The 22,077-nt window shown below is 45.1% G+C and overlaps 2 protein-coding genes across 2 annotated transcripts; one reads left to right on the forward strand and one right to left on the reverse strand.

Annotated features, from left to right (window-relative positions):
• Window positions 1-1,503: 1,503 nt before the first annotated feature.
• On the reverse strand, window positions 1,504-14,110 carry LOC147958635 (uncharacterized). Its single transcript, XM_087532229.1, has 2 exons — window positions 12,105-14,110; window positions 1,504-1,878 (listed from the first exon to the last, which is right to left on the reverse strand). The coding sequence occupies exons 1-2, from the start codon at window positions 13,227-13,229 to the stop codon at window positions 1,504-1,506; spliced, it is 1,500 nt and encodes a 499-aa protein (XP_087388355.1). The 5' UTR covers window positions 13,230-14,110.
• Window positions 14,111-20,713: 6,603 nt separating this feature from the next.
• LOC147958636 (uncharacterized) lies at window positions 20,714-21,286 on the forward strand. Its single transcript, XM_087532231.1, has one exon. The coding sequence runs from the start codon at window positions 20,714-20,716 to the stop codon at window positions 21,284-21,286; it is 573 nt and encodes a 190-aa protein (XP_087388357.1).
• Window positions 21,287-22,077: the final 791 nt, after the last annotated feature.

A 22,077-nucleotide genomic window follows, 5' to 3' on the forward strand; every position in this document is an offset into this window, starting at 1 on the left:
CTTTGATTTTTTTCTCCCTGAAGCACAATATATAGAGTTGGAGTTGGAGTCGGAGGAGCTCCAGGGGGCCCACGAGGTAGGGGGGGTGCCCCCACCCTTGTGGACAGGTGGTGGACCCCTGGCCTTCATCTTTTGCAGGTATTTTTTATATTTTCCAAAAAGTTGCTCCATGAAGTTTCAGGTCATTCCGAGAACTTTTGTTTCTGCACATAAATAACATCATGGTAATTCTGCTGGAAACAGCGTCAGTCCGGGTTAGTTCCATTCAAATCATGCAAGTTAGAGTCCAAAATAAGGGCAAAAGTGTTTGGAAAGGTAGATACGACGGATACGTATCAATATGCTCCAAAACCCTCAACTACTTTCTCATATCCACATATGTCCCAAACCAAAAGTCAAACTCGGCCCCATAGAAATTTCCTACCCGGCGCCACCGAGTTCACTTGACATAGCCACTGCCATAAACCCTAGTCATTTCGGTCTCACCGATAAGGATCTCGGTCTCATCGAGATGGGATTGCAACCTCTCTATTTCCCTTCGTAACATTTCGGTCCAACCGAGATGAGCGATCGGTCCCACTGGGATTGCAATGCAAACTCTATGTTTCCCCTTCGTAACGTTTCGGTCTACCGAGATGAGCGAATCGGTCCCATCGAGTTTGCCTGACCAACCCTCTATTTGCCTATTACCAAAATCGGTCCCACCGAATTTTTGTAATCGGTCTCGCCGAGATTACGTTATGCCCTAACCCTAATGGAATCGGTCCCACCAAGTTGACATGTCGGTCCCACCGAAAATCCTAACGTTCACATTTTGAACTAAATCGGTCTGACCGAGATTCATGATTCGGTCCCACCGAGTTCGGTGATTTGTGTGTAACGGTTATGATGCATCCGTCGACAGAAACTCGACAGCGCGAATAGTTTTCCAAATCTTTCACGGTACGGTGTCACCTGAAACGGTGTGGCACTCGCGATCTTGTAGATGCAATTACCACGAAAACAACACGCACACCTGAGAACGGAAGTACGTGGACGATCTTCCAAAGATCAGCAGCAATTTAGACGATTAACTGTCCAAACTACTAGCCAAGCACACAAACCCGATCTGGTTCTCAACAAAAGTCACGCAGAACTTGGCCACCGAACATGGCGATTTTCTGATCTATTAACTGACGCAAATTAACTTCCTCCATTAATACACGGCCCAAAGGCCCTATATATAGTGCTCGCAGGCACTTGATTCTGTTACAATTGTACGACTAGGACTCGTATCCTAATGGGACTCTAAAAGCTGACCAGACTATTATTAGTACTACTAATTCAGACTTTGACTTTTGTAACTAACAACACACGCACCTACTAGTATTAACTAAAAGACACTTGACATTAGATGACACAAACATCTACTACTGCTGAACTGACAAATAAAAATGACACGGTACTTGTATGTTGGAACTGATCTCAATTGAACTTTAGTTGAATTTTGCCCACTGTTAAAAACTAGCATGGAGTCCTGAACGTGGGTCTTAATTTCTTCGCTGGTACGATCTGGATTGTATCAGCTGTGCTGGTGTCATTTTGAAAAGTTGCATGAAGATCTTTCGTCTGGCATCTAGCTGGAACCACATACTTTGGAACATCATCCACGACCATCATGACCACATCATCCTCCCTCTCTTGAAAGGAAACCGTCCTCGGTTTCGATCTATGCCTTGCCGGGTTTTTCTTGAACACTTCAACGGTACACCTTATATCCTTTGCATCTTTGGGAAAAATAGCATGAAATACACCTCTATGCATAAAAGTGTACCTATTTGTTCGTCCATGATGAAGAGCGTTAACATCGTGCTGCCACGGACGCCCCAAAATAAAGTGTCGCGACCCGACCCGAATGGATCAAGCGCTCTGTGCTCAGGTGTCATCCCTGGATCAGTAATGCTGACACCACACAGTACATCGAAGGATTTATAGCAGAGTGGCAATCACACACTTATTACATCGCTGTCTCAAAGAGAACTCATTACAATAAAAATGGCTTAAGGCCATCTAGTGTCGATAACAGCGGAAGACTCGGAAGATAAAGGGGTCCATCAACTCCAACGGCATCACTGAGTATAGGACCACGACCTAAAAGCACCTTACTCGTCGTCTGAAAAGTCTGCAACATGAAGGTTGCAGCCCGAAAACGGGTCAGCACATGGAATATGCTGGCAATGTAACACATAGACATCAGGTGCCTCAATCCACCCAGATGTGTATTTAAGTTGCCACCTTAGATAAACCATTAATTAACAATACTCACATCTGTCATGGATATCACTCACCCAATCCACGTCTACTAGCATAGCATGGCATAAAAGCAAACGTAGAAGTAACTCCCAAAGGTTTCATAATAATACAGGTGATAGGTACTACCTCATCTACTTCCCATCCCACAATTTAATTAGATCCTAATCATGCAATATGTGAGGATTGATCTAATGCAATAAAACATGGGTTGTAGAAAAGGTATGATCAAAGTGTTACTTGCCTTGCTGATGATCCGCGAGACCTAGGGTTTCGAAGTAACAAGCGGCGCAATCCGGGTGATGTATCGCAGACAAACAACAAGCACACGATAAGTACTCATCTAATGCACAGGTAAAACTCGAACGAGAGAACGAACCAGAAAGTTCAACTTAAGAACTCCGGTTGCAAAGAAAGAACGAACCGAACAAAGAAACGGAAAACAAACGGCGGAAGAAAACAACTCGGTTCTAGCAAGTTGAAACTAGGTCAAATTTTACCGGGGCAAAAACTTGTTCAAGTTGATTAGACGGAACGGCGGTTTCAAAACGAAACTCCAGGCGCTTGAATCACCTGATTCCGATAAACGAGCGAGAAGAAAGACTAGAACGAAGATCGGATCTGAGATCACGATCGCGGAAATAAATCCGACGAAAAGAAAGAGACGAACGGTTAAACGAACGGGCGTCGTTAACCGGGGAATAATCGGTGATCACGTTTGTTGAGACGAACGGTCCGAAAGAAGAACGAAAACCAATCTAGGGTTTTCGGAAAAGAAACCGAAAAAGAAACGGAAAACCGATCTAGGGTTTCGGAAGAAAACCGAAACAAAAACCGGAAGAAAAGAAAAGAATCGGAGAGAAAACGGAACGGTTCTTTTAGGAAAAACCGGACCGGGGAAGAAAAAGAAAGGCGTGGCTACCTCGGGAGGCGGGCTCCGGGCGGCGGCGGCTACTAGGCGGCGGCGGCTAGGCGGCGGCGGCTAAGGGCGGCGGCGGCTTGGGGCTGCGCGCTGCTGCTTGCTGCGGCTTAGGAGGAGAGAGGCTTGGGTTTTTGATGTGAGGAGAGGGGGGTAGAGGGGTATTTATATTGGTGAGGGGAGGGGGTTTCTTGGGGTAGGGGACAAGAAATAGAGTAGGAATAGGAAAGAAAAATAGGAAACGGAGTAGGACTAAAGTCCTACTAGGACTCCAAAAGGGGCGGCAGCGGCGGCCTCCTGGCGCCTGGCGCGCGCGGCGCGGGCGATGCCCTGGCCGGCCGGCTGCTGGCTGGGCCTTGGCCCAGGGCGCTGCAAGATTTTTTTTTTAAAACGGTTACGCGCGCAAAAAAACAAAAGAAAGAAAATCTAAACGAACACCAAAATTCCTAAAGTAAATTTTCCCCGACTCCTAAAAATGAGCCGAACAAAATGAACTTTACTCCGGGCCTAGAATGCAATTTTTTGAAAACGCGCATTTTTCCCTATCCAAAAGAAATGCAAATAAACTCCGGCAAACCAAAATTTGACTTATTCATTAAATCTTCATTTTTCCTAAATTTGGGAAAGTCATATTATTCCCTCTCTTATATTTTTGATATCGGAAAAATTATTGAAGATGAAATAAATAAATCAAATGATCCTCTTTTCAAATTCGAGAAAACTCTCAAATATGAAAGTAATGAAATCTCGAACTCTCTCCGAAGGTCCTTGAGTTGCATGAAATTTCTAGGATCGACCAAAATGCATGAAAATATGATATGCATGATGATCTAATGCATAACATTCCAAATTAAAAATTTGGGATGTTACAAACCTACCCCCCTTAAGATGAATCTCGCCCTCGAGATTCGGGTTGGCTAGAAAATAGGTGAGGGTGGTCCTTGAGCAAATCTTCTTCTCTTTCCCAGGTGGCTTCATCCTCTGAGTGGTGGTTCCACTGAACTTTGCAAAACTTGATAACCTTGCTGCGAGTAACTCTGCTGGCATAATCGACAATCTTGACTGGCTTCTCCTCATATGTTAGGTCATCCTTTAAATGAATCGCTTCAAGCGGCACGGTATCTCTTAGCTGTACCTCCGCCATCTCGGCATGACATTTCTTCAGCTAGGAAACATGGAATACATCATGAACTCCTGACAGTCCTTCTGGTAATTTCAACTTATAAGCGACTTCTCCCATACGCTGCAAGATCTTATACGGTCCAACGAAACGCGGTGCTAATTTTCCCTTAACTCCAAAGCGCTTAACTCCTCGAAGTGGGGATACTCGAAGATAAACTCTGTCTCCGGTTTCATAAACTGTCTCCTTGTGTTTTGAATCTGCGTAGCTCTTCTGCCTAGACTGGGCTACCTTGAGCCTATCGCGAATCAACTTAACTTTCCGTTCAGACTCCTTAATCAAATCTGGTCCAAAGAATTGACGGTCCCCAACTTCGTCCCATGACAACGGTGTCCTGCACCTCCTTCCGTATAAAGCTTCGAAAGGTGCCATCTTCAAACTGGTTTGATAGCTATTGTTGTAGGAAAACTCCGCATACGGCAAGTTATCGTCCCAACTAGATCCATAATCTAGTGCACAAGCTCTCAGCATATCTTCCAAAATCTGATTGACTCTCTCGGTCTGTCCATCTTTCTGCGGATGAAAAGCTGTGCTGAACTCTAATCTGGTTCCTAAAGTCTCATGCAACTGATTCCAAAACTTTGAGATAAATTGGGTTCCTCTATCTGATACGATACTCCTCGGAACTCCATGCAAACAAATGATCCTAGTCATGTATATCTTTGCCAACTTAGCACTGGTGTAAGTGGTCTTAACTGGAATAAAATGTGCTACCTTTGTCAAACGATCAACTACTACCCATATCGAGTCATAGCCTGCTTTCGTCCTGGGTAGTCCTGTGATAAAATCCATGCCTATCTTATCCCACTTCCATTCGGGTATCGGCAATGGCTATAACAATCCTGCTGGCTTCTGATGCTCTGCCTTTACTCTCTGGCATACATCACAAACTGCTACATATGCTGCAATATCCTTGTTCATTCCGGTCCACCAGAATGTTTCCTTTAAATCCAAATACATCTTGGTATTCCCTGGGTGAATCGAATACGGTGAATCATGTGCCTCGTGCAAAATCAACTTCCTGATCTCCGGGTCATTGGGCACATAAACACGGTCCTCAAACCATAGGGTATCATGCTCATCCTCACGAAATCCCTTTGCTTTTCCTTCGCTCAATTTCTCTTTTATAGTACCAATCTCCTTGTCAGATTTCTGGGCTTCTCTGATTTTATCCATCAATGTTGACTGAATCTCCAATGCTGCTACATGGCCTCTCGGAACTATTTCCAAACATAGCTCACGAAGGTTTTCTGCTAACTCCTTTGGTACTTCTCCCGTCACTAGGGTGTTGACATGGCTCTTACGGCTCAATGCGTCAGCTACTACATTAGCTTTTCCGGGATGGTAATGCAATCTCATGTCATAATCCTTGATGAGCTCCAACCATCTCCTTTGTCGGAGGTTCAACTCCTTCTGAGTGAAAATGTACTTCAAACTCTTGTGATCCGTGTACACCTCACAATGATTTCCAATGAGGAAATGTCTCCAAGTTTTCAATGCATGCACTACGGCTGCTAACTCCAAATCATGCGTGGCATAATTCAACTCATGAGGCTTCAGTTGTCGTGAAGCATACGAAACAACTCTTCCTTCCTGCATAAGCACTGCTCCAAGTCCTCGACGTGAAGTGTCGCAATACACCTCATAATCCTTGGTCTGATCTGGCAAAATCAATACTGGTGAGGTGACCAAATGTTTCTTCAACTCCTGGAACTAGCCTCACACTCCTCAGTCCATTTGAACATAGTATCCTTCTTCAACAACTCCGTCATAGGCTTCGCAATCTTTGAGAAATTCTCAATAAACCTCCGGTAGTATCCTGCGAGTCCAAGAAAACTCCGGATCTCTCCAACTGTTGTAGGTGCTTCCCATTCGGTTACGGTCTCAACCTTTGTGGGGTCAACTGCTATACCCTCTCCAGATATAACGTGTCCGAGGAATCCAACTTCCTTCAACCAAAACTCACATTTGCTGAATTTGGCGTATAAATGATGTTCCCTTAGTTTCTCCAAAACCAAACGCAAATGTTCCTTATGCTCCTCTTCATTCTTTGAATAAACCAAAATGTCATCAATGAACACTACGACGAACTTATCCAAAAACTCCATAAACACTTTGTTCATCAGGTTCATAAAATAGGCAGGTGCGTTATCAATCCAAATGACATAACGGTATACTCATGCAATCCATATCTTGTGGTGAATGCTGTCTTAGGTATGTCCTGCTCTCGAATCTTCAACTGATGGTACCCTGATCGCAAATCGATCTTGGAAAATACTTTAGCTCCTTGCAACCGATCAAACAGATCGTTGATCATTGGCAGTGGGTACTTGTTCTTGATGGTTACTTCATTCAATCCCCGATAATCTACAACCATCCTTAATGATCCATCCTTCTTTTCCACTAGAAGTACGGGTGATCCCCAAGGCGAAGAACTTGGGCGAATGTAACCTTTATCCAATAACTCCTTAATCTGGTTCTTAATTTCCACCAAATCCTTTGCTGGCATCCTATATGGTCTCTTTGATATTGGCCCAGTACCTGGCAATAACTCAATCAAAAACTCAACGTCTCTATCCGGTGGCATGCCTGGCAATTCCTCAGGAAATTCATCAGGAAAATCCTTTACCACTGGTACTTCCTCCTGCACAACTCCTGATAAGGAATTTACTTGTGTCCTGTTTGGCACATGCCGGGATACATACTTGATCCTTCTTCCTTCTGGTGTGGTAAGAAAAATTGTCTTACTGGCGCAATCGATGTTTCCTCCATACATCGACAGCCAATCCATACCAAGAATCACATCCAGACCTTGGGATTCCAGAATAATTAAATCCGTTGGGAAAACATGCCTTCCTATACTTAATGGCACTTGAAAACATCCTTGTCTGGCCATGTACTCTGCTCCTGGTGAGCTTACTAGCATAGGTGTTTTAAGAATCCTAGTGGGCAGGCTATACTTTTCCACAAATCCCCTCGATATGTATGAATGCGATGCACCAGTATCAAAAAGAACGAGTGCAGTAAATGACTTAACCAAAAACTTACCTATTACTGCATCGGGCTGATCTTCAACCTCCTCCACACTAATGTGGTTCACCTGTCCCCTATTGAAAGGGTTCGGCTTCTTCCCAGAGCTTCCATTGCCATTTCCATTCTGGCCTTCAGGACATTCATTTGCATAATGCCCTGGCTTCGAACACTTATAGCAAGTGACGTGGCTCAGGTCCTTCTTGGCTGGGGTGGATGGGGTGGTCCGGTTCTGGCCATTGCTTCCTCCATTCCCATTACCATTCTTGTGGCCATTATGGTTGTGCGAGCTACCTCCTCCATGGGTGTGCTGAAACTGAAATCCCGGTTTAGGGGCAAAACGGGGCTTCTGTTGGGCTCCAGAGTTATACTTCCCCTGTCCATATTTCCTCTTGCGGTTCTCAATCTGCTGTTGCTTCCCTTCAATCATGATGGCACGATCTACCAACTCCTGGTAGTTGTTGAAACTCGCTACCATCAACTGCATGCTTAGCTCATCATTCAATCCTTCCAGAAACTTCTCCTGCTTAGCTGCATCCGTAGCAACGTCATCTGGGGCATAACGTGCTAATTTGCTGAAGTCGTCAATGTACTGGCCAACTGTCCTTCCTCCTTGGCGTAAGTTGCAAAACTCACGCTTCTTTATGGCCATAGCTCCTGCTGAAACATGGGCAGTGCGGAAAGCTTGCTGAAACTGATCCCATGTGACAGTGTCAACTGGGTAAGTGGCAGTGAAATTCTCCCACCATGCTGCCGCGGGTCCGTCAAGCTGATGTGCGGCAAACTTCACTTTCTCACCATCCGTGCATCCTGCAGTGGTCAACTCCCTTCCTATCTTGCGGAGCCAATCGTCTGCTACTATCGGCTCGGTGCTACTAGAAAACACCGGCGGATTCAGCCTAAGGAAACGGGCTAAGTGGTCAACAGGTGGTGGTGGTGGGTTGTTGTTGTTCTGCTGGTTCTGGACTAACATCTGCATCAATTGATTCTGCTGCTGGATCAACTGAGTGAGCTCCGGTGGAAATCCATTTTCACATCTCGGAGGCAATTTAGACGATTAACTGTCCAAACTACTAGCCAAGCACACAAACCCGATCTGGTTCTCAACAAAAGTCACGCAGAACTTGGCCACCGAACATGGCGATTTTCTGATCTATTAACTGACGCAAATTAACTTCCTCCATTAATACATGGCCCAAAGGCCCTATATATAGTGCTCGCAGGCACTTGATTCTGTTACAATTGTACGACTAGGACTCGTATCCTAATGGGACTCTAAAAGCTGACCAGACTATTATTAGTACTACTAATTCAGACTTTGACTTTTGTAACTAACAACACACGCACCTACTAGTATTAACTAAAAGACACTTGACATTAGATGACACAAACCTCTACTACTGCTGAACTGACAAATAAAAATGACACGGTACTTGTATGTTGGAACTGATCTCAATTGAACTTTAGTTAAATTTTGCCCACTGTTAAAAACTAGCATGGAGTCCTGAACGTGGGTCTTACTTTCTTCGCTGGTACGATCTGGATTGTATCAGCTGTGCTGGTGTCATTTTGAAAAGTTGCATGAAGATCTTTCGTCTGGCGTCTAGCTGGAACCACATACTTTGGAACATCATCCACGACCATCATGACCACATCATCCTCCCTCTCTTGAAAGGAAACCGTCCTCGGTTTCGATCTATGCCTTGCCGGGTTTATCTTGAACACTTCAACGGTACACCTTATATCCTTTGCATCTTTGGGAAAAATAGCATGAAATACACCTCTATGCATAAAAGTGTACCTATTTGTTCGTCCATGATGAAGAGCGTTAACATCGTGCTGCCACGGACGCCCCAAAATAAAGTGTCGCGACCCGACCCGAATGGATCAAGCGCTCTGTGCTCAGGTGTCATCCCTGGATCAGTAATGCTGACACCACACAGTACATCGAAGGATTTATAGCAGAGTGGCAATCACACACTTATTACATCATTGTCTCAAAGAGAACTCATTACAATAAAAATGGCTTAAGGCCATCTAATGTCGATAACAGCGGAAGACTCGGAAGATAAAGGGGTCCATCAACTCCAAAGGCATCACTGAGTATAGGACCACGACCTAAAAGCACCTTACTCGTCGTCTGAAAAGTCTGCAACATGAAGGTTGCAGCCCGAAAACGGGTCAGCACATGGAATATGCTGGCAATGTAACACATAGAGAGTAATGGAATGAAACAGCTATACTATATGCATATATGGCTGGTGGAAAGCTCTATGGTTACAGTTTTGCGTAAAGCCAATTTTTCCCTACTGCAAAGGAATAAATTTATTTAACTATCATGGTGGTTGTTAAACATCGAGAATGGTTGACAGCATTCCGATCCCAATTAAGTAATTAAAACCCAACAACATTAATTAAAAGTAACATGATGAGATTCACATGATATTCAAGTACTAGATACTCAAGATGTCCATGACCGGGGACACGGCTAATCATGATTAGTTTGTACACTCTGCAGAGGTTTGCGCACTTTTCCCCACAAGACTCGATCGCCTCCGTTTGGTTTCTCGCACTACAGGGTGTTTGAGAAGACGGATGACCGAGACATAGTCTTTCAGAAGCGCTAGCACCTTACGATCGGGTAGACCGGTACACCTACATCCCCTACATCTGCTAGTCCACCACTGTAAGAGTTCGCACAACTTAGTCAACTATGCCAGAGCCCATAATGGCTTGTGGCTGCACACGGAAGTTTCTAGCATGAAAGATCTTATGATCCCTTTGAGCCTGGGTGGCGGTCCAAAATAAAAACAGGCAAGTCTTGATAGACATCAGGTGCCTCAATCCACCCAGATGTGTATTTAAGTTGCCACCTTAGATAAACCATTAATTAACAATACTCACATCTGTCATGGATATCACTCACCCAATCCACGTCTACTAGCATAGCATGGCATAAAAGCAAACGTAGAAGTAACTCCCAAAGGTTTCATAATAATACAGGTGATAGGTACTACCTCATCTACTTCCCATCCCACAATTTAATTAGATCCTAATCATGCAATATGTGAGGATTGATCTAATGCAATAAAACATGGGTTGTAGAAAAGGTATGATCGAAGTGTTACTTGCATTGCTGATGATCTGCGAGACCTAGGGTTTCGAAGTAACAAGCGGCGCAATCCGGGTGATCTATCACAGACAAACAACAAGCACACAATAAGTACTCATCTAATGCACAGGTAAAACTCGAACGAGAGAACGAACCAGAAAGTTCAACTTAAGAACTCCAGTTGCAAAGAAAGAACGAACCGAACAAAGAAACGGAAAACAAACGGCGGAAGAAAACAACTCGGTTCTAGCAAGTTGAAACTAGGTCAAATTTTACCGGGGCAAAAACTTGTTCAGGTTGATTAGACGGAACGGCGGTTTCGAAACAAAACTCCAGGCGCTTGAATCACCTGATTCCGATAAACGAGCGAGAAGAAAGACTAGAACGAAGATCGGATCTGAGATCACGATCGCGGAAATAAATCCGACGAAAAGAAAGAGACGAACGGTTAAACGAACGGGCGTCGTTAACCGGGGAATAATCGGTGATCACGTTTGTTGAGACGAACGGTCCGAAAGAAGAACGAAAACCAATCTAGGGTTTTCGGAAAAGAAACCGAAAAAGAAACGGAAAACCTATCTAGGATTTCGGAAGAAAACCGAAACAAAAACCGGAAGAAAAGAAAAGAATCAGAGAGAAAACAGAACGGTTCTTTTAGGAAAAACCGGACCGGGGAAGAAAAAGAAAGGCGCGGCTACCTCGGGAGGCGGGCTCCGGGCGGCGGCGGCTACTAGCGGCGGCGGCGGCTAGGCGGCGGCGGCTAAGGGCGGCGGCGGCTTGGGGCTGCGCGCTGCTGCTTGCTGCGGCTTAGGAGGAGAGAGGCTTGGGTTTTTGATGTGAGGAGAGGGGGGGTAGAGGGGTATTTATATTGGTGAGGGGAGGGGGTTTCTTGGGGTAGGCGACAAGAAATAGAGTAGGAATAGGAAAGAAAAAGAGGAAACGGAGTAGGACTAAAGTCCTACTAAGACTCCAGAAGGGGCGGCGGCGGCGGCCTCCTGGCGCCTGGCGCGCGCTGCGCGGGCAATGGCCTGGCCGGCCGGCTGCTGGCTGGGCCTTGGCCCAGGGCGCTGCAAGATTTTTTTTTAAACGGTTACGCGCGCAGAAAAACAAAAGAAAGAAAATCTAAACGAACACCAAAATTCCTAAAGTAAATTTTCCCTGACTCCTAAAAATGAGCCGAACAAAATGAACTTTACTCCGGGCCTAGAATGCAATTTTTTGAAAACGCGCATTTTTCCCTATCCAAAAGAAATGCAAATAAACTCCGACAAACCAAAATTTGACTTATTCATTAAATCTTCATTTTTCCTAAATTTGGGAAAGTCATATTATTCCCTCTCTTATATTTTTGATATCGGAAAAATTATTGAAGATGAAATAAATAAATCAAATGATCCTCTTTTCAAATTCGAGAAAACTCTCAAATATGAAAATAACGAAATCTCCAACTCTCTCCGAAGGTCCTTGAGTTGCGTGAAATTTCTAGGATCGACCAAAATGCAAGAAAATATGATATGCATGATGATCTAATGCATAACATTCCAAATTGAAAATTTGGGATGTTACATAAAGTGACAAACATGTAGTGGCATAACATCACACTCCACTTTATCAGCATAGCCATCAACGAAAAAAGGCACCTTCACCCTATGTGTTACCTTCACTTTGCCCACATCATTTATCCACTTCATATAGTATGGTTTTGGGTGCTCCCATGTTGGCAACGAAAGAGACTCCACCACATCCTTGCTAATCATGTTGCTAGCATTGCCACCATCAATTATCAGTTTGCAAACTTCTCCCTTTATAGTACATGCAATTTGAAAAATACTGCGCCTCTGTCCTTGTTCAACAATGGTCTTGTCATCTCGCTGGACCTTATGTGCTAATAAACTCTCCATATCAGGATCATCTTGAGGATAACATAGTATGGTGTCACCATGACCTCTTTCGATTCCATCCTCTAACTTAGGCGTCTCATCTTCAGATTCTGAAATATATTCCGCATAAACAAGTAGAACCCTTCGTTGATTGGAACATTCATGCTTCATGTGTCCACGTCCTCTACACTTGTGGCAAATAATATTACGATGATGAGATGATGTCGCACTAGATGAAACTTGAGAAACCTCCTTTGGCGCAGCAACCACTTTGGTTTGTTCAATGCTTCCCGACTTATAAGTAGTCGATTTAGCACTAAACCCACCCTCAATAGGAGAAGAACCACGTCGCCCACTATTGTAAGTTGGACGAGTCTCTGAAGCTTGCTTCTCCAATACCCAACATTCAGCACACTCCGCTTGATGAAGTAACTCATGAATATCATTATATTGCATTAAATCAACACGGTCACGAATCTTTTCTTCTAACCCCTCAAAGAAACGTACCATGGTCGCCTCCGCAGACTCACGCACAGCTGTACGGATCATCAAAACTTGCATCTCCTTGTAGTACTCATCAACTGATTTCGTACCTTGCACTAAACGACGCAGTCTACTATGAAGCTGGCGAGTGTAGTAAACAGGCACGAAATGTTCCCTCATGATTCGCTTCATGTCAGCCCATGTCGCTGGTCGCTCGTGAGTACGGTTTTTATTATCCCACCATACAAGAGCATACTCTATAAATTCCATTGATGCAACACGAACTTTCTTCTCTTTGGAGTAGTTATGACCATCAAAAATCTGATTTACGCGCATCTCCCACTCCAAATATTTCTCCGGGTCATCACAACGTCCCGAGAATTCAGGTATGGTTATGTTGATTCGACCCAAACCATCATCCTCATTGGCACCATTGCCGCCATAGTCACGGCGCCGCCCAGCATTACGGTGAGCTTAGCATCATGCCGTGGTCGGTGAGGTACGCCTCCACGGGCATCGGAATCCTTAGAAAAGTCACCATCATCGTCGTTGTCATGGTCACGACGTCGTCGTGGTGAGCGGGACTGTCGGGGTGCCACATCTCTCGCCTGAAGGCGCTGAACTGCTGCGGTGAGCCGATTAAGACTCACAGTCACCACCTATAGACTATCAGTGCACAGTCGGTCGCTCGCAGTCAAACGCTCGTTCAACCTGTCCTCGACGCCAACAATATTTGCAGACAACTCCACAACCCTTGTCCCAATCTTCTTATTCGCTCCCTTGATCGACATCAGATGGATACGTAAATCATCACTTATATTTAGATCCTCCGGAAGTTCATCGCCCTCCTCATGATCAGATTTCGCATGCTGCGAGTTCACCATCTTTCAAACAATTGAATCAAATAGCCGAGAAAAAAATTGTACCATGATCAACCTTGCTCTAAATACCACTTGATGCATCCGTCGACAGAAACTCGACGGCGCGAATAATTTTCCAAATCTTTCACGGTGCGGTGTCACCTGAAACGGCGTGGCACTCGCGATCTTGTAGATGCAATTACCACGAAAACAACACGCACACCCGAGAACGGAAGAACGTGGACGATCTTCCAAAGATCAGCAGCAATTTAGACGATTAATTGTCCAAACTACTAGCCAAGCACACAAACCCGATCTGGTTCTCAACAAAAGTCACGCAGAACTTGGCCGCCGAACATGGCGATTTTCTGATCTATTAACTGACGCAAATTAACTTCCTCCTTTAATACACGGCCCAAAGGCCCTATATATAGTGCTCGCAGGCACTTGATTCTGTTACAATTGTACGACTAGGACTCGTATCCTAATGGGACTCTAAAAGCTGACCGGACTATTATTAGTACTACTAATTCAGACTTTGACTTTTGTAACTAACGACACACGCACGTACTAGTATTAACTAAAAGACACTTGACATTAGATGACACAAACCTCTACTACTGCTGAACTGACAAATAAAAATGACACGGTACTTGTATGTTGGAACTGATCTCAATTCAACTTTAGTTGAATTTTGCCCACTGTTAAAAACTGGCATGGAGTCGTGAACGTGGGTCTTACTTTCTTCGTTGGTACGATCTGGATTGTATCAGCTGTGCTGGTGTCATTTTGAAAAGTTGCATGAAGATCTTTCGTCTGGCGTCTAGCTGGAACCACATACTTTGGAACATCATCCACGACCATCATGACTACATCATCCTCCCTCTCTTGAAAGGAAACCGTCCTCGGTTTCGATCTATGCCTTGCCGGTTTTTTCTTGAACACTTCAATGGTACACCTTATATCCTTTGCATCTTTGGGAAAAATTGCATGAAATACACCTCTATGCATAAAAGTGTACCTATTTGTTCGTCCATGATGAAGAGCGTTAACATCGTGCTGCCACGGACGCCCCAAAATAAAGTGACAAACATGTAGTGGCATAACATCACACTCCACTTTATCAGCATAGCCATCAACGGAAAAAGGCACCTTCAACCTATGTGTTACCTTCACTTTGCCCACATCATTTATCCACTTCATATAGTATGGTTTTGGGTGCTCCCATGTTGGCAACGAAAGAGACTCCACCACATCCTTGCTAATCATGTTGCTAGCACTGCCACCATCAATTATCAGTTTGCAAAGTTCTCCCTTGATAGTACATGAAGTTTGAAAAATACTGCGCCTATGTCCTTGTTCAACAATGGTCTTGTCATCTCGCTGGACCTTATGTGCTAGCAAACTCTCCATATCAGGATCATCTTGAGGATAACATAGTATGGTGTCACCATGACCTCTTTCGATTCCATCCTCTAACTTAGGCGTCTCATCTTCAGATTCTGAAATATATTCCGCATCAACTAGTAGAACCCTTCGTTGATTGGAACATTCATGCTTCATGTGTCCACGTCCTCCACACTTGTGGCAAATAATATTACGATGGTACGATCTGGATTGTATCAGCTGTGCTGGTGTCATTTTGAAAATTTGCATGAAGATCTTTCGTCTGGCGTCTAGCTGGAACCACATACTTTGGAACATCATCCACGACCATCATGACCACATCAGGTTAGATTTTGTGTGGAGGCTATATATACCCCTCCACCCACTCTTCATTCGTGGAGAGAGCCATCAGAACATGCCTACACTTCCAACATACATTTTCTGAGAGAGAACCATCTACACTTGTGTTGAGGTCAAGATATTCCATTCCAACCACATAAATCTTGATCTCTAGCTTTCCCCAAGTTTCTTTCCACTCAAATCCTCTTTCCACCAAATACAATCCTATGAGAGAGAGTTGAGTGTTGGGGAGACTATCATTTGAAGCACAAGATCAAGGATTTCATCATCAACACACCATCTATTACCTTTTGGAGAGTGGTGTCTCCTAGATTGGTTAGGTGTCACTTCGAAGCCTTCGTCAAGATTGTGGAGTTGAACCAAGGAGTTTGTACGAGCAAGGAGATCGCCTACTTCGTGAAGATCTACCCTAGTGAGGCAAGTCCTTTGTGGGCGATGGCCATGGTGGGATAGACAAGGTTGCTTCTTCGTGGACCCTTCGTGCGTGGAGCCCTCCGTGGACTCGCGCAACCGTTACCCTTCGTGGGTTGAAGTCTGCATCAACGTGGATGTATGATAGCACCACCTATCGGAACCACGCCAAAAATCTTCGTGTCTACATTGCGTTTGCTCCCTCCAAACTCCTCTCTTTACCTTCATATGCAATTGTTTTACATTCCGCTGCTATACTCTTAGAATTGCATGTGTAGGTTAATTACTTGACTTGTGCTAAGTTGTTAAAATATGCCAAGACTTAAAATTGGGAAAAGGCTAGATTTTTATTTGGTCAAGTAGTCTAATCACCCCCCTCTAGACATACTTTCGATCCTACACATCAGCTCAAAGCTTGCGATGGTATGTCTCCCTGGATATGTATGGCCAGATCTGGGATGGTTGGCTAGCCCTCTTTGTTACTTCTTCTCAGGGGCAGCGACTTGTTTCTAAGATCGCTATCGCCAGCAACTTATGGCTCCGGCCAATGATTTCTCGACCACCATGTCAACAATGTTTCCCTGGATCTGATAGTTTTGAGAGCTCCGGAGGGGAGATCGAGTTTCACTCACCTTGTGTTGTCGGTAAGCGCAAGAGAAAGACGATGTCGAAAACCCCAAAGACCGATGTGGGATTTCTAATTTCTATAGGATGCGACTAACTTCCGGACAGCATGATTTTAGCGATAGGTGCGTGCTACTTCTTGAGGTTGTGTTGATTTTTCCCTTGAAGAGGAAAGCGTGATGTAGCAAAGTAGAGATTAATATTTCCCTCAGTTAAGAACCAAGGTATCAATCCAGTAGGAGGCACAAGCAAGTCTTCAATCTATGCACCTGCACAGACTAATAAAAACTTGCACTCAACGCGAAAAACGGGTTGTCAATCCCTTCACGGTCTCGAACAAGAGTGAGATCTAATAGAGATAGAAAAGATAAATAAAAAGGCAAACTAAAATAAATCTAATTAAATTGCAGCAAGGTATTTTTGGCTTTTTTGGTTTATAGATCTAAAAATGTATGATGGAAAATAGACCCGGGGGCATAGGTTTCACTAGAGGCTTCTCTCTTGAAAGAAAACATACAGTGGGTAAACAAATTATTGTCGAGCAATTGATAGAAAAGCGCAAAGTTATGATGATATCCAAGGCAATGATCATGAATCTAGGCATCATGTCTCTGTCTAGTAGACCGACTCCTGCCTGCATCTACTACTATTACTCCAACATCGACCGCTATCCAGCATGCAACTAGAGTATTAAGTTCATAAGAACGAAGTAACGCCTTAAGTAAGATGACATGATGTAGAGGGATAAACTCAAGCAATATGATGAAAACCCCATCTTTTTACCCTTGATGGCAACATTACAATACGTGCCTCGCTACCCCTACTTTGTCACCGAGTGAGGACACCGCAAGATTGAACCCAAAACTAAACACCTCTCCCATTGCAAGGAAAACCAATCTAGTTGGCCAAACCAAACTGATAGTTCGAAGAGAAATACATAGATATTTGATCATGCATAAAAGAGTTCAGAAAAGTCTCAAATAATATTCATAAATAATCTGATCATAAATCCACAATTCATTGGATCTCGACAAACACACCGCAAAAGAATATTACATTGGATAGAACTCCAAGAACATCAAGGAGAACATGGTATTGAAGATCATAGAGAGAGAAGAAGCCATCTAGCTACTAGCTATGAACCCATAGGTATGTGGTAAACTACTCACGCTTCATCGAAGGGCAGCAAGGTTGATGTAGCTGCCCTCCGTGATCAAATCCCCCTCCGGCAGGGTGCCGGAAAAGGCCCCAAGATGGGATCTCACAAGAATAGAGGCTTGCGGCGGCGGAAAAGTATTTTGGTGGATGCTTCTGGTGGTTTGTGAATATTTGGGTATTTATGGAGCAAGAATTAGGGTTGGAGGGCACCCGAGGGGCCCACAAGCCCTCAGGGCACCGCCCGCTGGGGCACGCCTAGGAGGCTTGTGGTTTCCTCGGCCATCTTCTGACCCCCCCCCTCTTCAAGTTTCGTGGATGTCTTCTGGTCCAAGAAAAATCATCGCGAAAGTTTTATTTCGTTTGAACTATGTTTGATATTCCTTTTCTGTAAAACTCAAAAACAAGGAAAAAACAGAAACTGACACTGGGCTCTAGGTTAATAGGTTAGTCTCAAAAATAATATAAAATAGCATATTAATGCATATAAAACATCTAAAACAGATAATATAATAGCATAGAACAATCAAAATTATAGATATGTTGGAGACGTATCAGTGCGGACGATCGCCCTCAATGGCTTCCGCTTCTCCCGCTCTCCCCCGATCGATTAGTTTCAAAATAATGAAAAACACAAATTGAGAAAAAAAAGTATTACACCAACCTACACTATTGTTTAATACTTGAAAAAAAAAATCTTTTAAAACTCTTTCTCACCATTGTCAGATGAGAAAAAGAAAGGTATTTCCTGAATTTTATTACACTGCATAAATGATGATGTACTATACGATGTGAATGTATAGAGGGGCCCCTCTATGACTTTTTTTAGTGTTCTTTAGGATAGGTGGCTTTACAAAATGTGTTCACGTGTGTATGTGTGATGCATTTTTGCTTCGATTTTGAACAAGTTGTCCCGGTGTTTTGTTCATAAAGTTAACAGGATCGCGGACCGTAAATTACCGTGCTATTTACTAAAGTTGTCATGGTGTGTTCCAACTATTTTTTCTCCTGGTTCAAAGTTACCATGTGGTGTACATATGTTATCATGTCTTCGATATGTAAAATGCCATGTTATTTGCACATATGTTATCATGATATGTTTCAAAAACTCTCCACCCCCATCCCGACCACCAAAGTTAACAGGGCCGGGTACATAAGATATCAGGTCTGTGATGTGTGAGTTACCATGATATTCACACGAAAGTTTACCGAGGGGATATTTCATCAATTTCCCCCACCCCCGTCGCCAAAATTACCAGGATCGGGGTACATAAGTTATTGGCGGGTCTACGATGTGTGAGTTACCATGCTATTGACACAAAAGCTACCGAGGGGAAATTTCATCACCCCCCCTTGCCAAAGTTACCAGGATGGGGTGCATAAGTTATCGAGCCTGTTTGGTTGGCACCCTGAGCTACCTGCCTGAGAAAATATGGCGCCTGAAGGTAGCCTGACAAGCAGTCGCTTTTTGCCTGACCAGGCAGCCCGAGCGATATGTTGTTTGATTTGTGCCCTGGCCAGGCTGCCATGTAATAGTACAATTGGTGCATTAAAAACTCTACACCCATCCAATCTATGCAAAAGAAATAATATTTTAGTGTGAGGGTTGCTGCAGGCACACACAGGCGGAAGAAATTGGAGGCCTGACTCAGGCTAACGACGTTGCCGGAGGCCACTCCAGGCTAATTGCTTCGTCAGCCTTTTGTAGGTCAGGCCAGCATCTGATTCTTCAAGGCACAAACCAAACAGGGTTCAGGCACGTCTCAGGGAAGCCTCAGGTCATGCGATTTTGCTTCAGGATGGCAACCAAACAGCCCCATCAAGTCCGCGATGTGTGGGTTACCATGCTATTCACACAAAAGTTCATCAACTCCGCCCCCCTTCGGCCGTCAAAGTTACCAGGACTGGAGTACGTAAGTTATGAGGTCCGCAATGTGTGAGTTACCATGCTCTTCACACAAAAGTTCATCAACTCCCCCCCCCTTCGTCCGCCAAAGTTACAAGGACTAGGGTACATAAGTTATCAAGTCCGCAATGTGTGAGTTACCATGCTATTCACACAAAAGTTACCGGGGTATATTTGATCAACTCCCCCCCCCCCCCCCCCCGCCGCCGCTGAAGTTACTAGGACCTTGGTGCATAAGTTACATAAAAAAAGTTATCGAGGGTATGTTTACACTAGTTTTTCTTTGGGTCAAAAAAGCTACCGTGATATTTGTACATAAGCTATCAGGTTTGTGGTGTGTATAATTATCAGGCTCATTACCGAGAATTTACCGAGGGATGACTCATGAGAAAAAGACCGTTATTCAAATTCTATAGGAGTGAAACATTTATTTCTCTAGAAAATATTCATCACTACAAAAAAGAGATAAGTGGAGTACAAAACACGGTGCATCGGTCCTTTAAAAAACTTGAAGCAAATGGTTTTGTCTTGTCATCGAAGGCGCTGTGGTTTTTCTTTCTCGCTCTCATTTACTAAGGTAGAAATGCCAATTAATCTGCAAAAGAGACAGAACATATAGTCGTCTCAGTTGGTAGTGCGCTGTGGCCACAACCACCTGGTTGTGTCTTTGAATCCAGTAGTGCCACTATTTTTTTGGAGCTATTTTTATGCGTGAGAGCAGAAGCGGATCGAGCGGCTCCAGAATCGTGCGGATCTGTCTCTAACTTTCATTCAAGTTAGCTTTCTTGATTTCTATAAGAGCATCTTCAATAGCCGCCCTAAAAGGTGCGCGCGCGGGGTAAACCGAGTTTTTAGCGCGCGCAGGACGTTTCGGCGCGCTCCAGCGGTGGCGGGAAACTCACGCGCGGGAAATGTTTGGGCGCGCGCGGGAAAATGCGGCAGCTCGCGCGCTATTTTTGGCGCACCGCTTTCGGCGCGCCTTTAAATTGTGGCGCTCGCCACGCGCCTATTCCACACACTTCCTCTTCCGCTGCCACACGCACCTACATCGCTTCCTTGTTGCTTCCGCTGCCACGCGCGCCTCCACCACTCCAGCGCCCCGCCATCGACATGCCACCATGCCGCCGCACCGCCGAGGAGCGTCGGGCTACCGCGGCGTCTGCCAGCGCCCCAACGGCGGGTACTACTCCGAGATATGGTCCGGCGAACTTCGGCTCGGCCTCGACACCTTCGAGACGGCGCACGAGGCTGCCCGCGCGTACGACGCGGCGGCGTGGCGCCTAGGCAGGCCACGCCCGCAGATGAACTTTCAGGACGTGGACACGCTCCAGCAGGCGCTGGACGTCGCCCCGCCACCTTGTCTTAACACGGCACAAGACCGTGCGGAGCACGCTGAGCGGCAGCGCCGCCTCCTCGTCGCCCAGGAGGACGAGCGGGTCATGGCAGAGTGGCGCCAGCGCCACCCGGAGGACGTCACCTACGAGCAAACCTACTGGGCAAGGCGCCGTGATGAGCGGTTGGACAGGCGTCGGCGGAAGGCCCTGGCGATATCGCAGTGCGATATCGTTCAGAATGGTGGGCAGACGATCTTTACGTCTAATGATGATCGTTGGGAGGACATGTGGCTCGATACCTCGGACCAGACCAGCGAGGATGGCGATGATAATGATGGTGACGACGACTGGGAGTAGGCTGTAGTTGCACTATCTAGTAGTTTTATGTCGTTGCACCGTAGTTTTTTATCTATCTATGCTATAGAATTATGTAAAATATCTATGTATCGTTTTTTTATCTATAAATTTTATTTATCGTTTTAAAAATGTACGCAATGTTTAGCGCGCGCTGCATTTTAGCGCGGCCGCTGGAGCTACGCGCGCGCTCAATTTTAACGCGGCTGCTGGAGCCAGCGTTGCCGGCCGCGCCAAACTAGACAAATGGCGCGTGGCAAATGAGTTTTAGCGCGCGGCGCGTTGCGCGGCTGTTGGAGATGCTCTAAAGATGGCCTCGTAAGTGTTGGTTGATTTTGATACATGGCCTTTGGCCTTTTTCGGAGAAAGAAACTTCTATCATATAATTAACACATGGAGCTGTCCCAATCGCCGTCGGATTGTGCCTACCTCTTTGTGATCCATATGAAAGATACTCCACTCCGACGTACAAGACGAAGGTCCCACACCGACCCATAACGCTAGCACTCTCCGCCGGCACACGGGGACAAAATTACTGTTCTGACCTAAAAGGCTAACAAAATCCCTATTTGATCTCGTTTCAAAAAAAATTCGATTTTGACATCTTTGGGTGACGCCAACATCTCTGGCGTCTGGGTTGCGAACCAGACGCCAAGAACCCTGGCATCTGGCCCCTGGCCCGCACTGCCCGCCTGCCCGTTGACCTGCTGACGTGGCAAAGGGGCCAGACGCCAAGGACCCTGGCGTCTGGCCCTGGTAAGTGGATAACACCACGAGCGGGCCCAGCCCACCCA

The sequence above is a fragment of the Triticum urartu genome, chromosome 7A, assembly GCF_056163025.1.
Source record: "Triticum urartu cultivar PI428250 chromosome 7A, HENAU_Tu73, whole genome shotgun sequence".
Taxonomy (NCBI): Eukaryota; Viridiplantae; Streptophyta; class Magnoliopsida; order Poales; family Poaceae; genus Triticum; species Triticum urartu.

Bases quoted from the DNA above. Each gene is read 5' to 3' on its own strand.
- LOC147958636 (XM_087532231.1), top strand. From the start codon at position 20,714: ATGCCGCCGCACCGCCGAGGAGCGTCGGGCTACCGCGGCGTCTGCCAG.
- LOC147958635 (XM_087532229.1), bottom strand. From the start codon at position 13,229: ATGCGCGTAAATCAGATTTTTGATGGTCATAACTACTCCAAAGAGAAG. The intron at 1,879-12,104 runs CACTTTATGTAA...GTCGGGTCGCGA, and splicing joins TTATGCCACTACATGTTTGT to CACTTTATTTTGGGGCGTCC.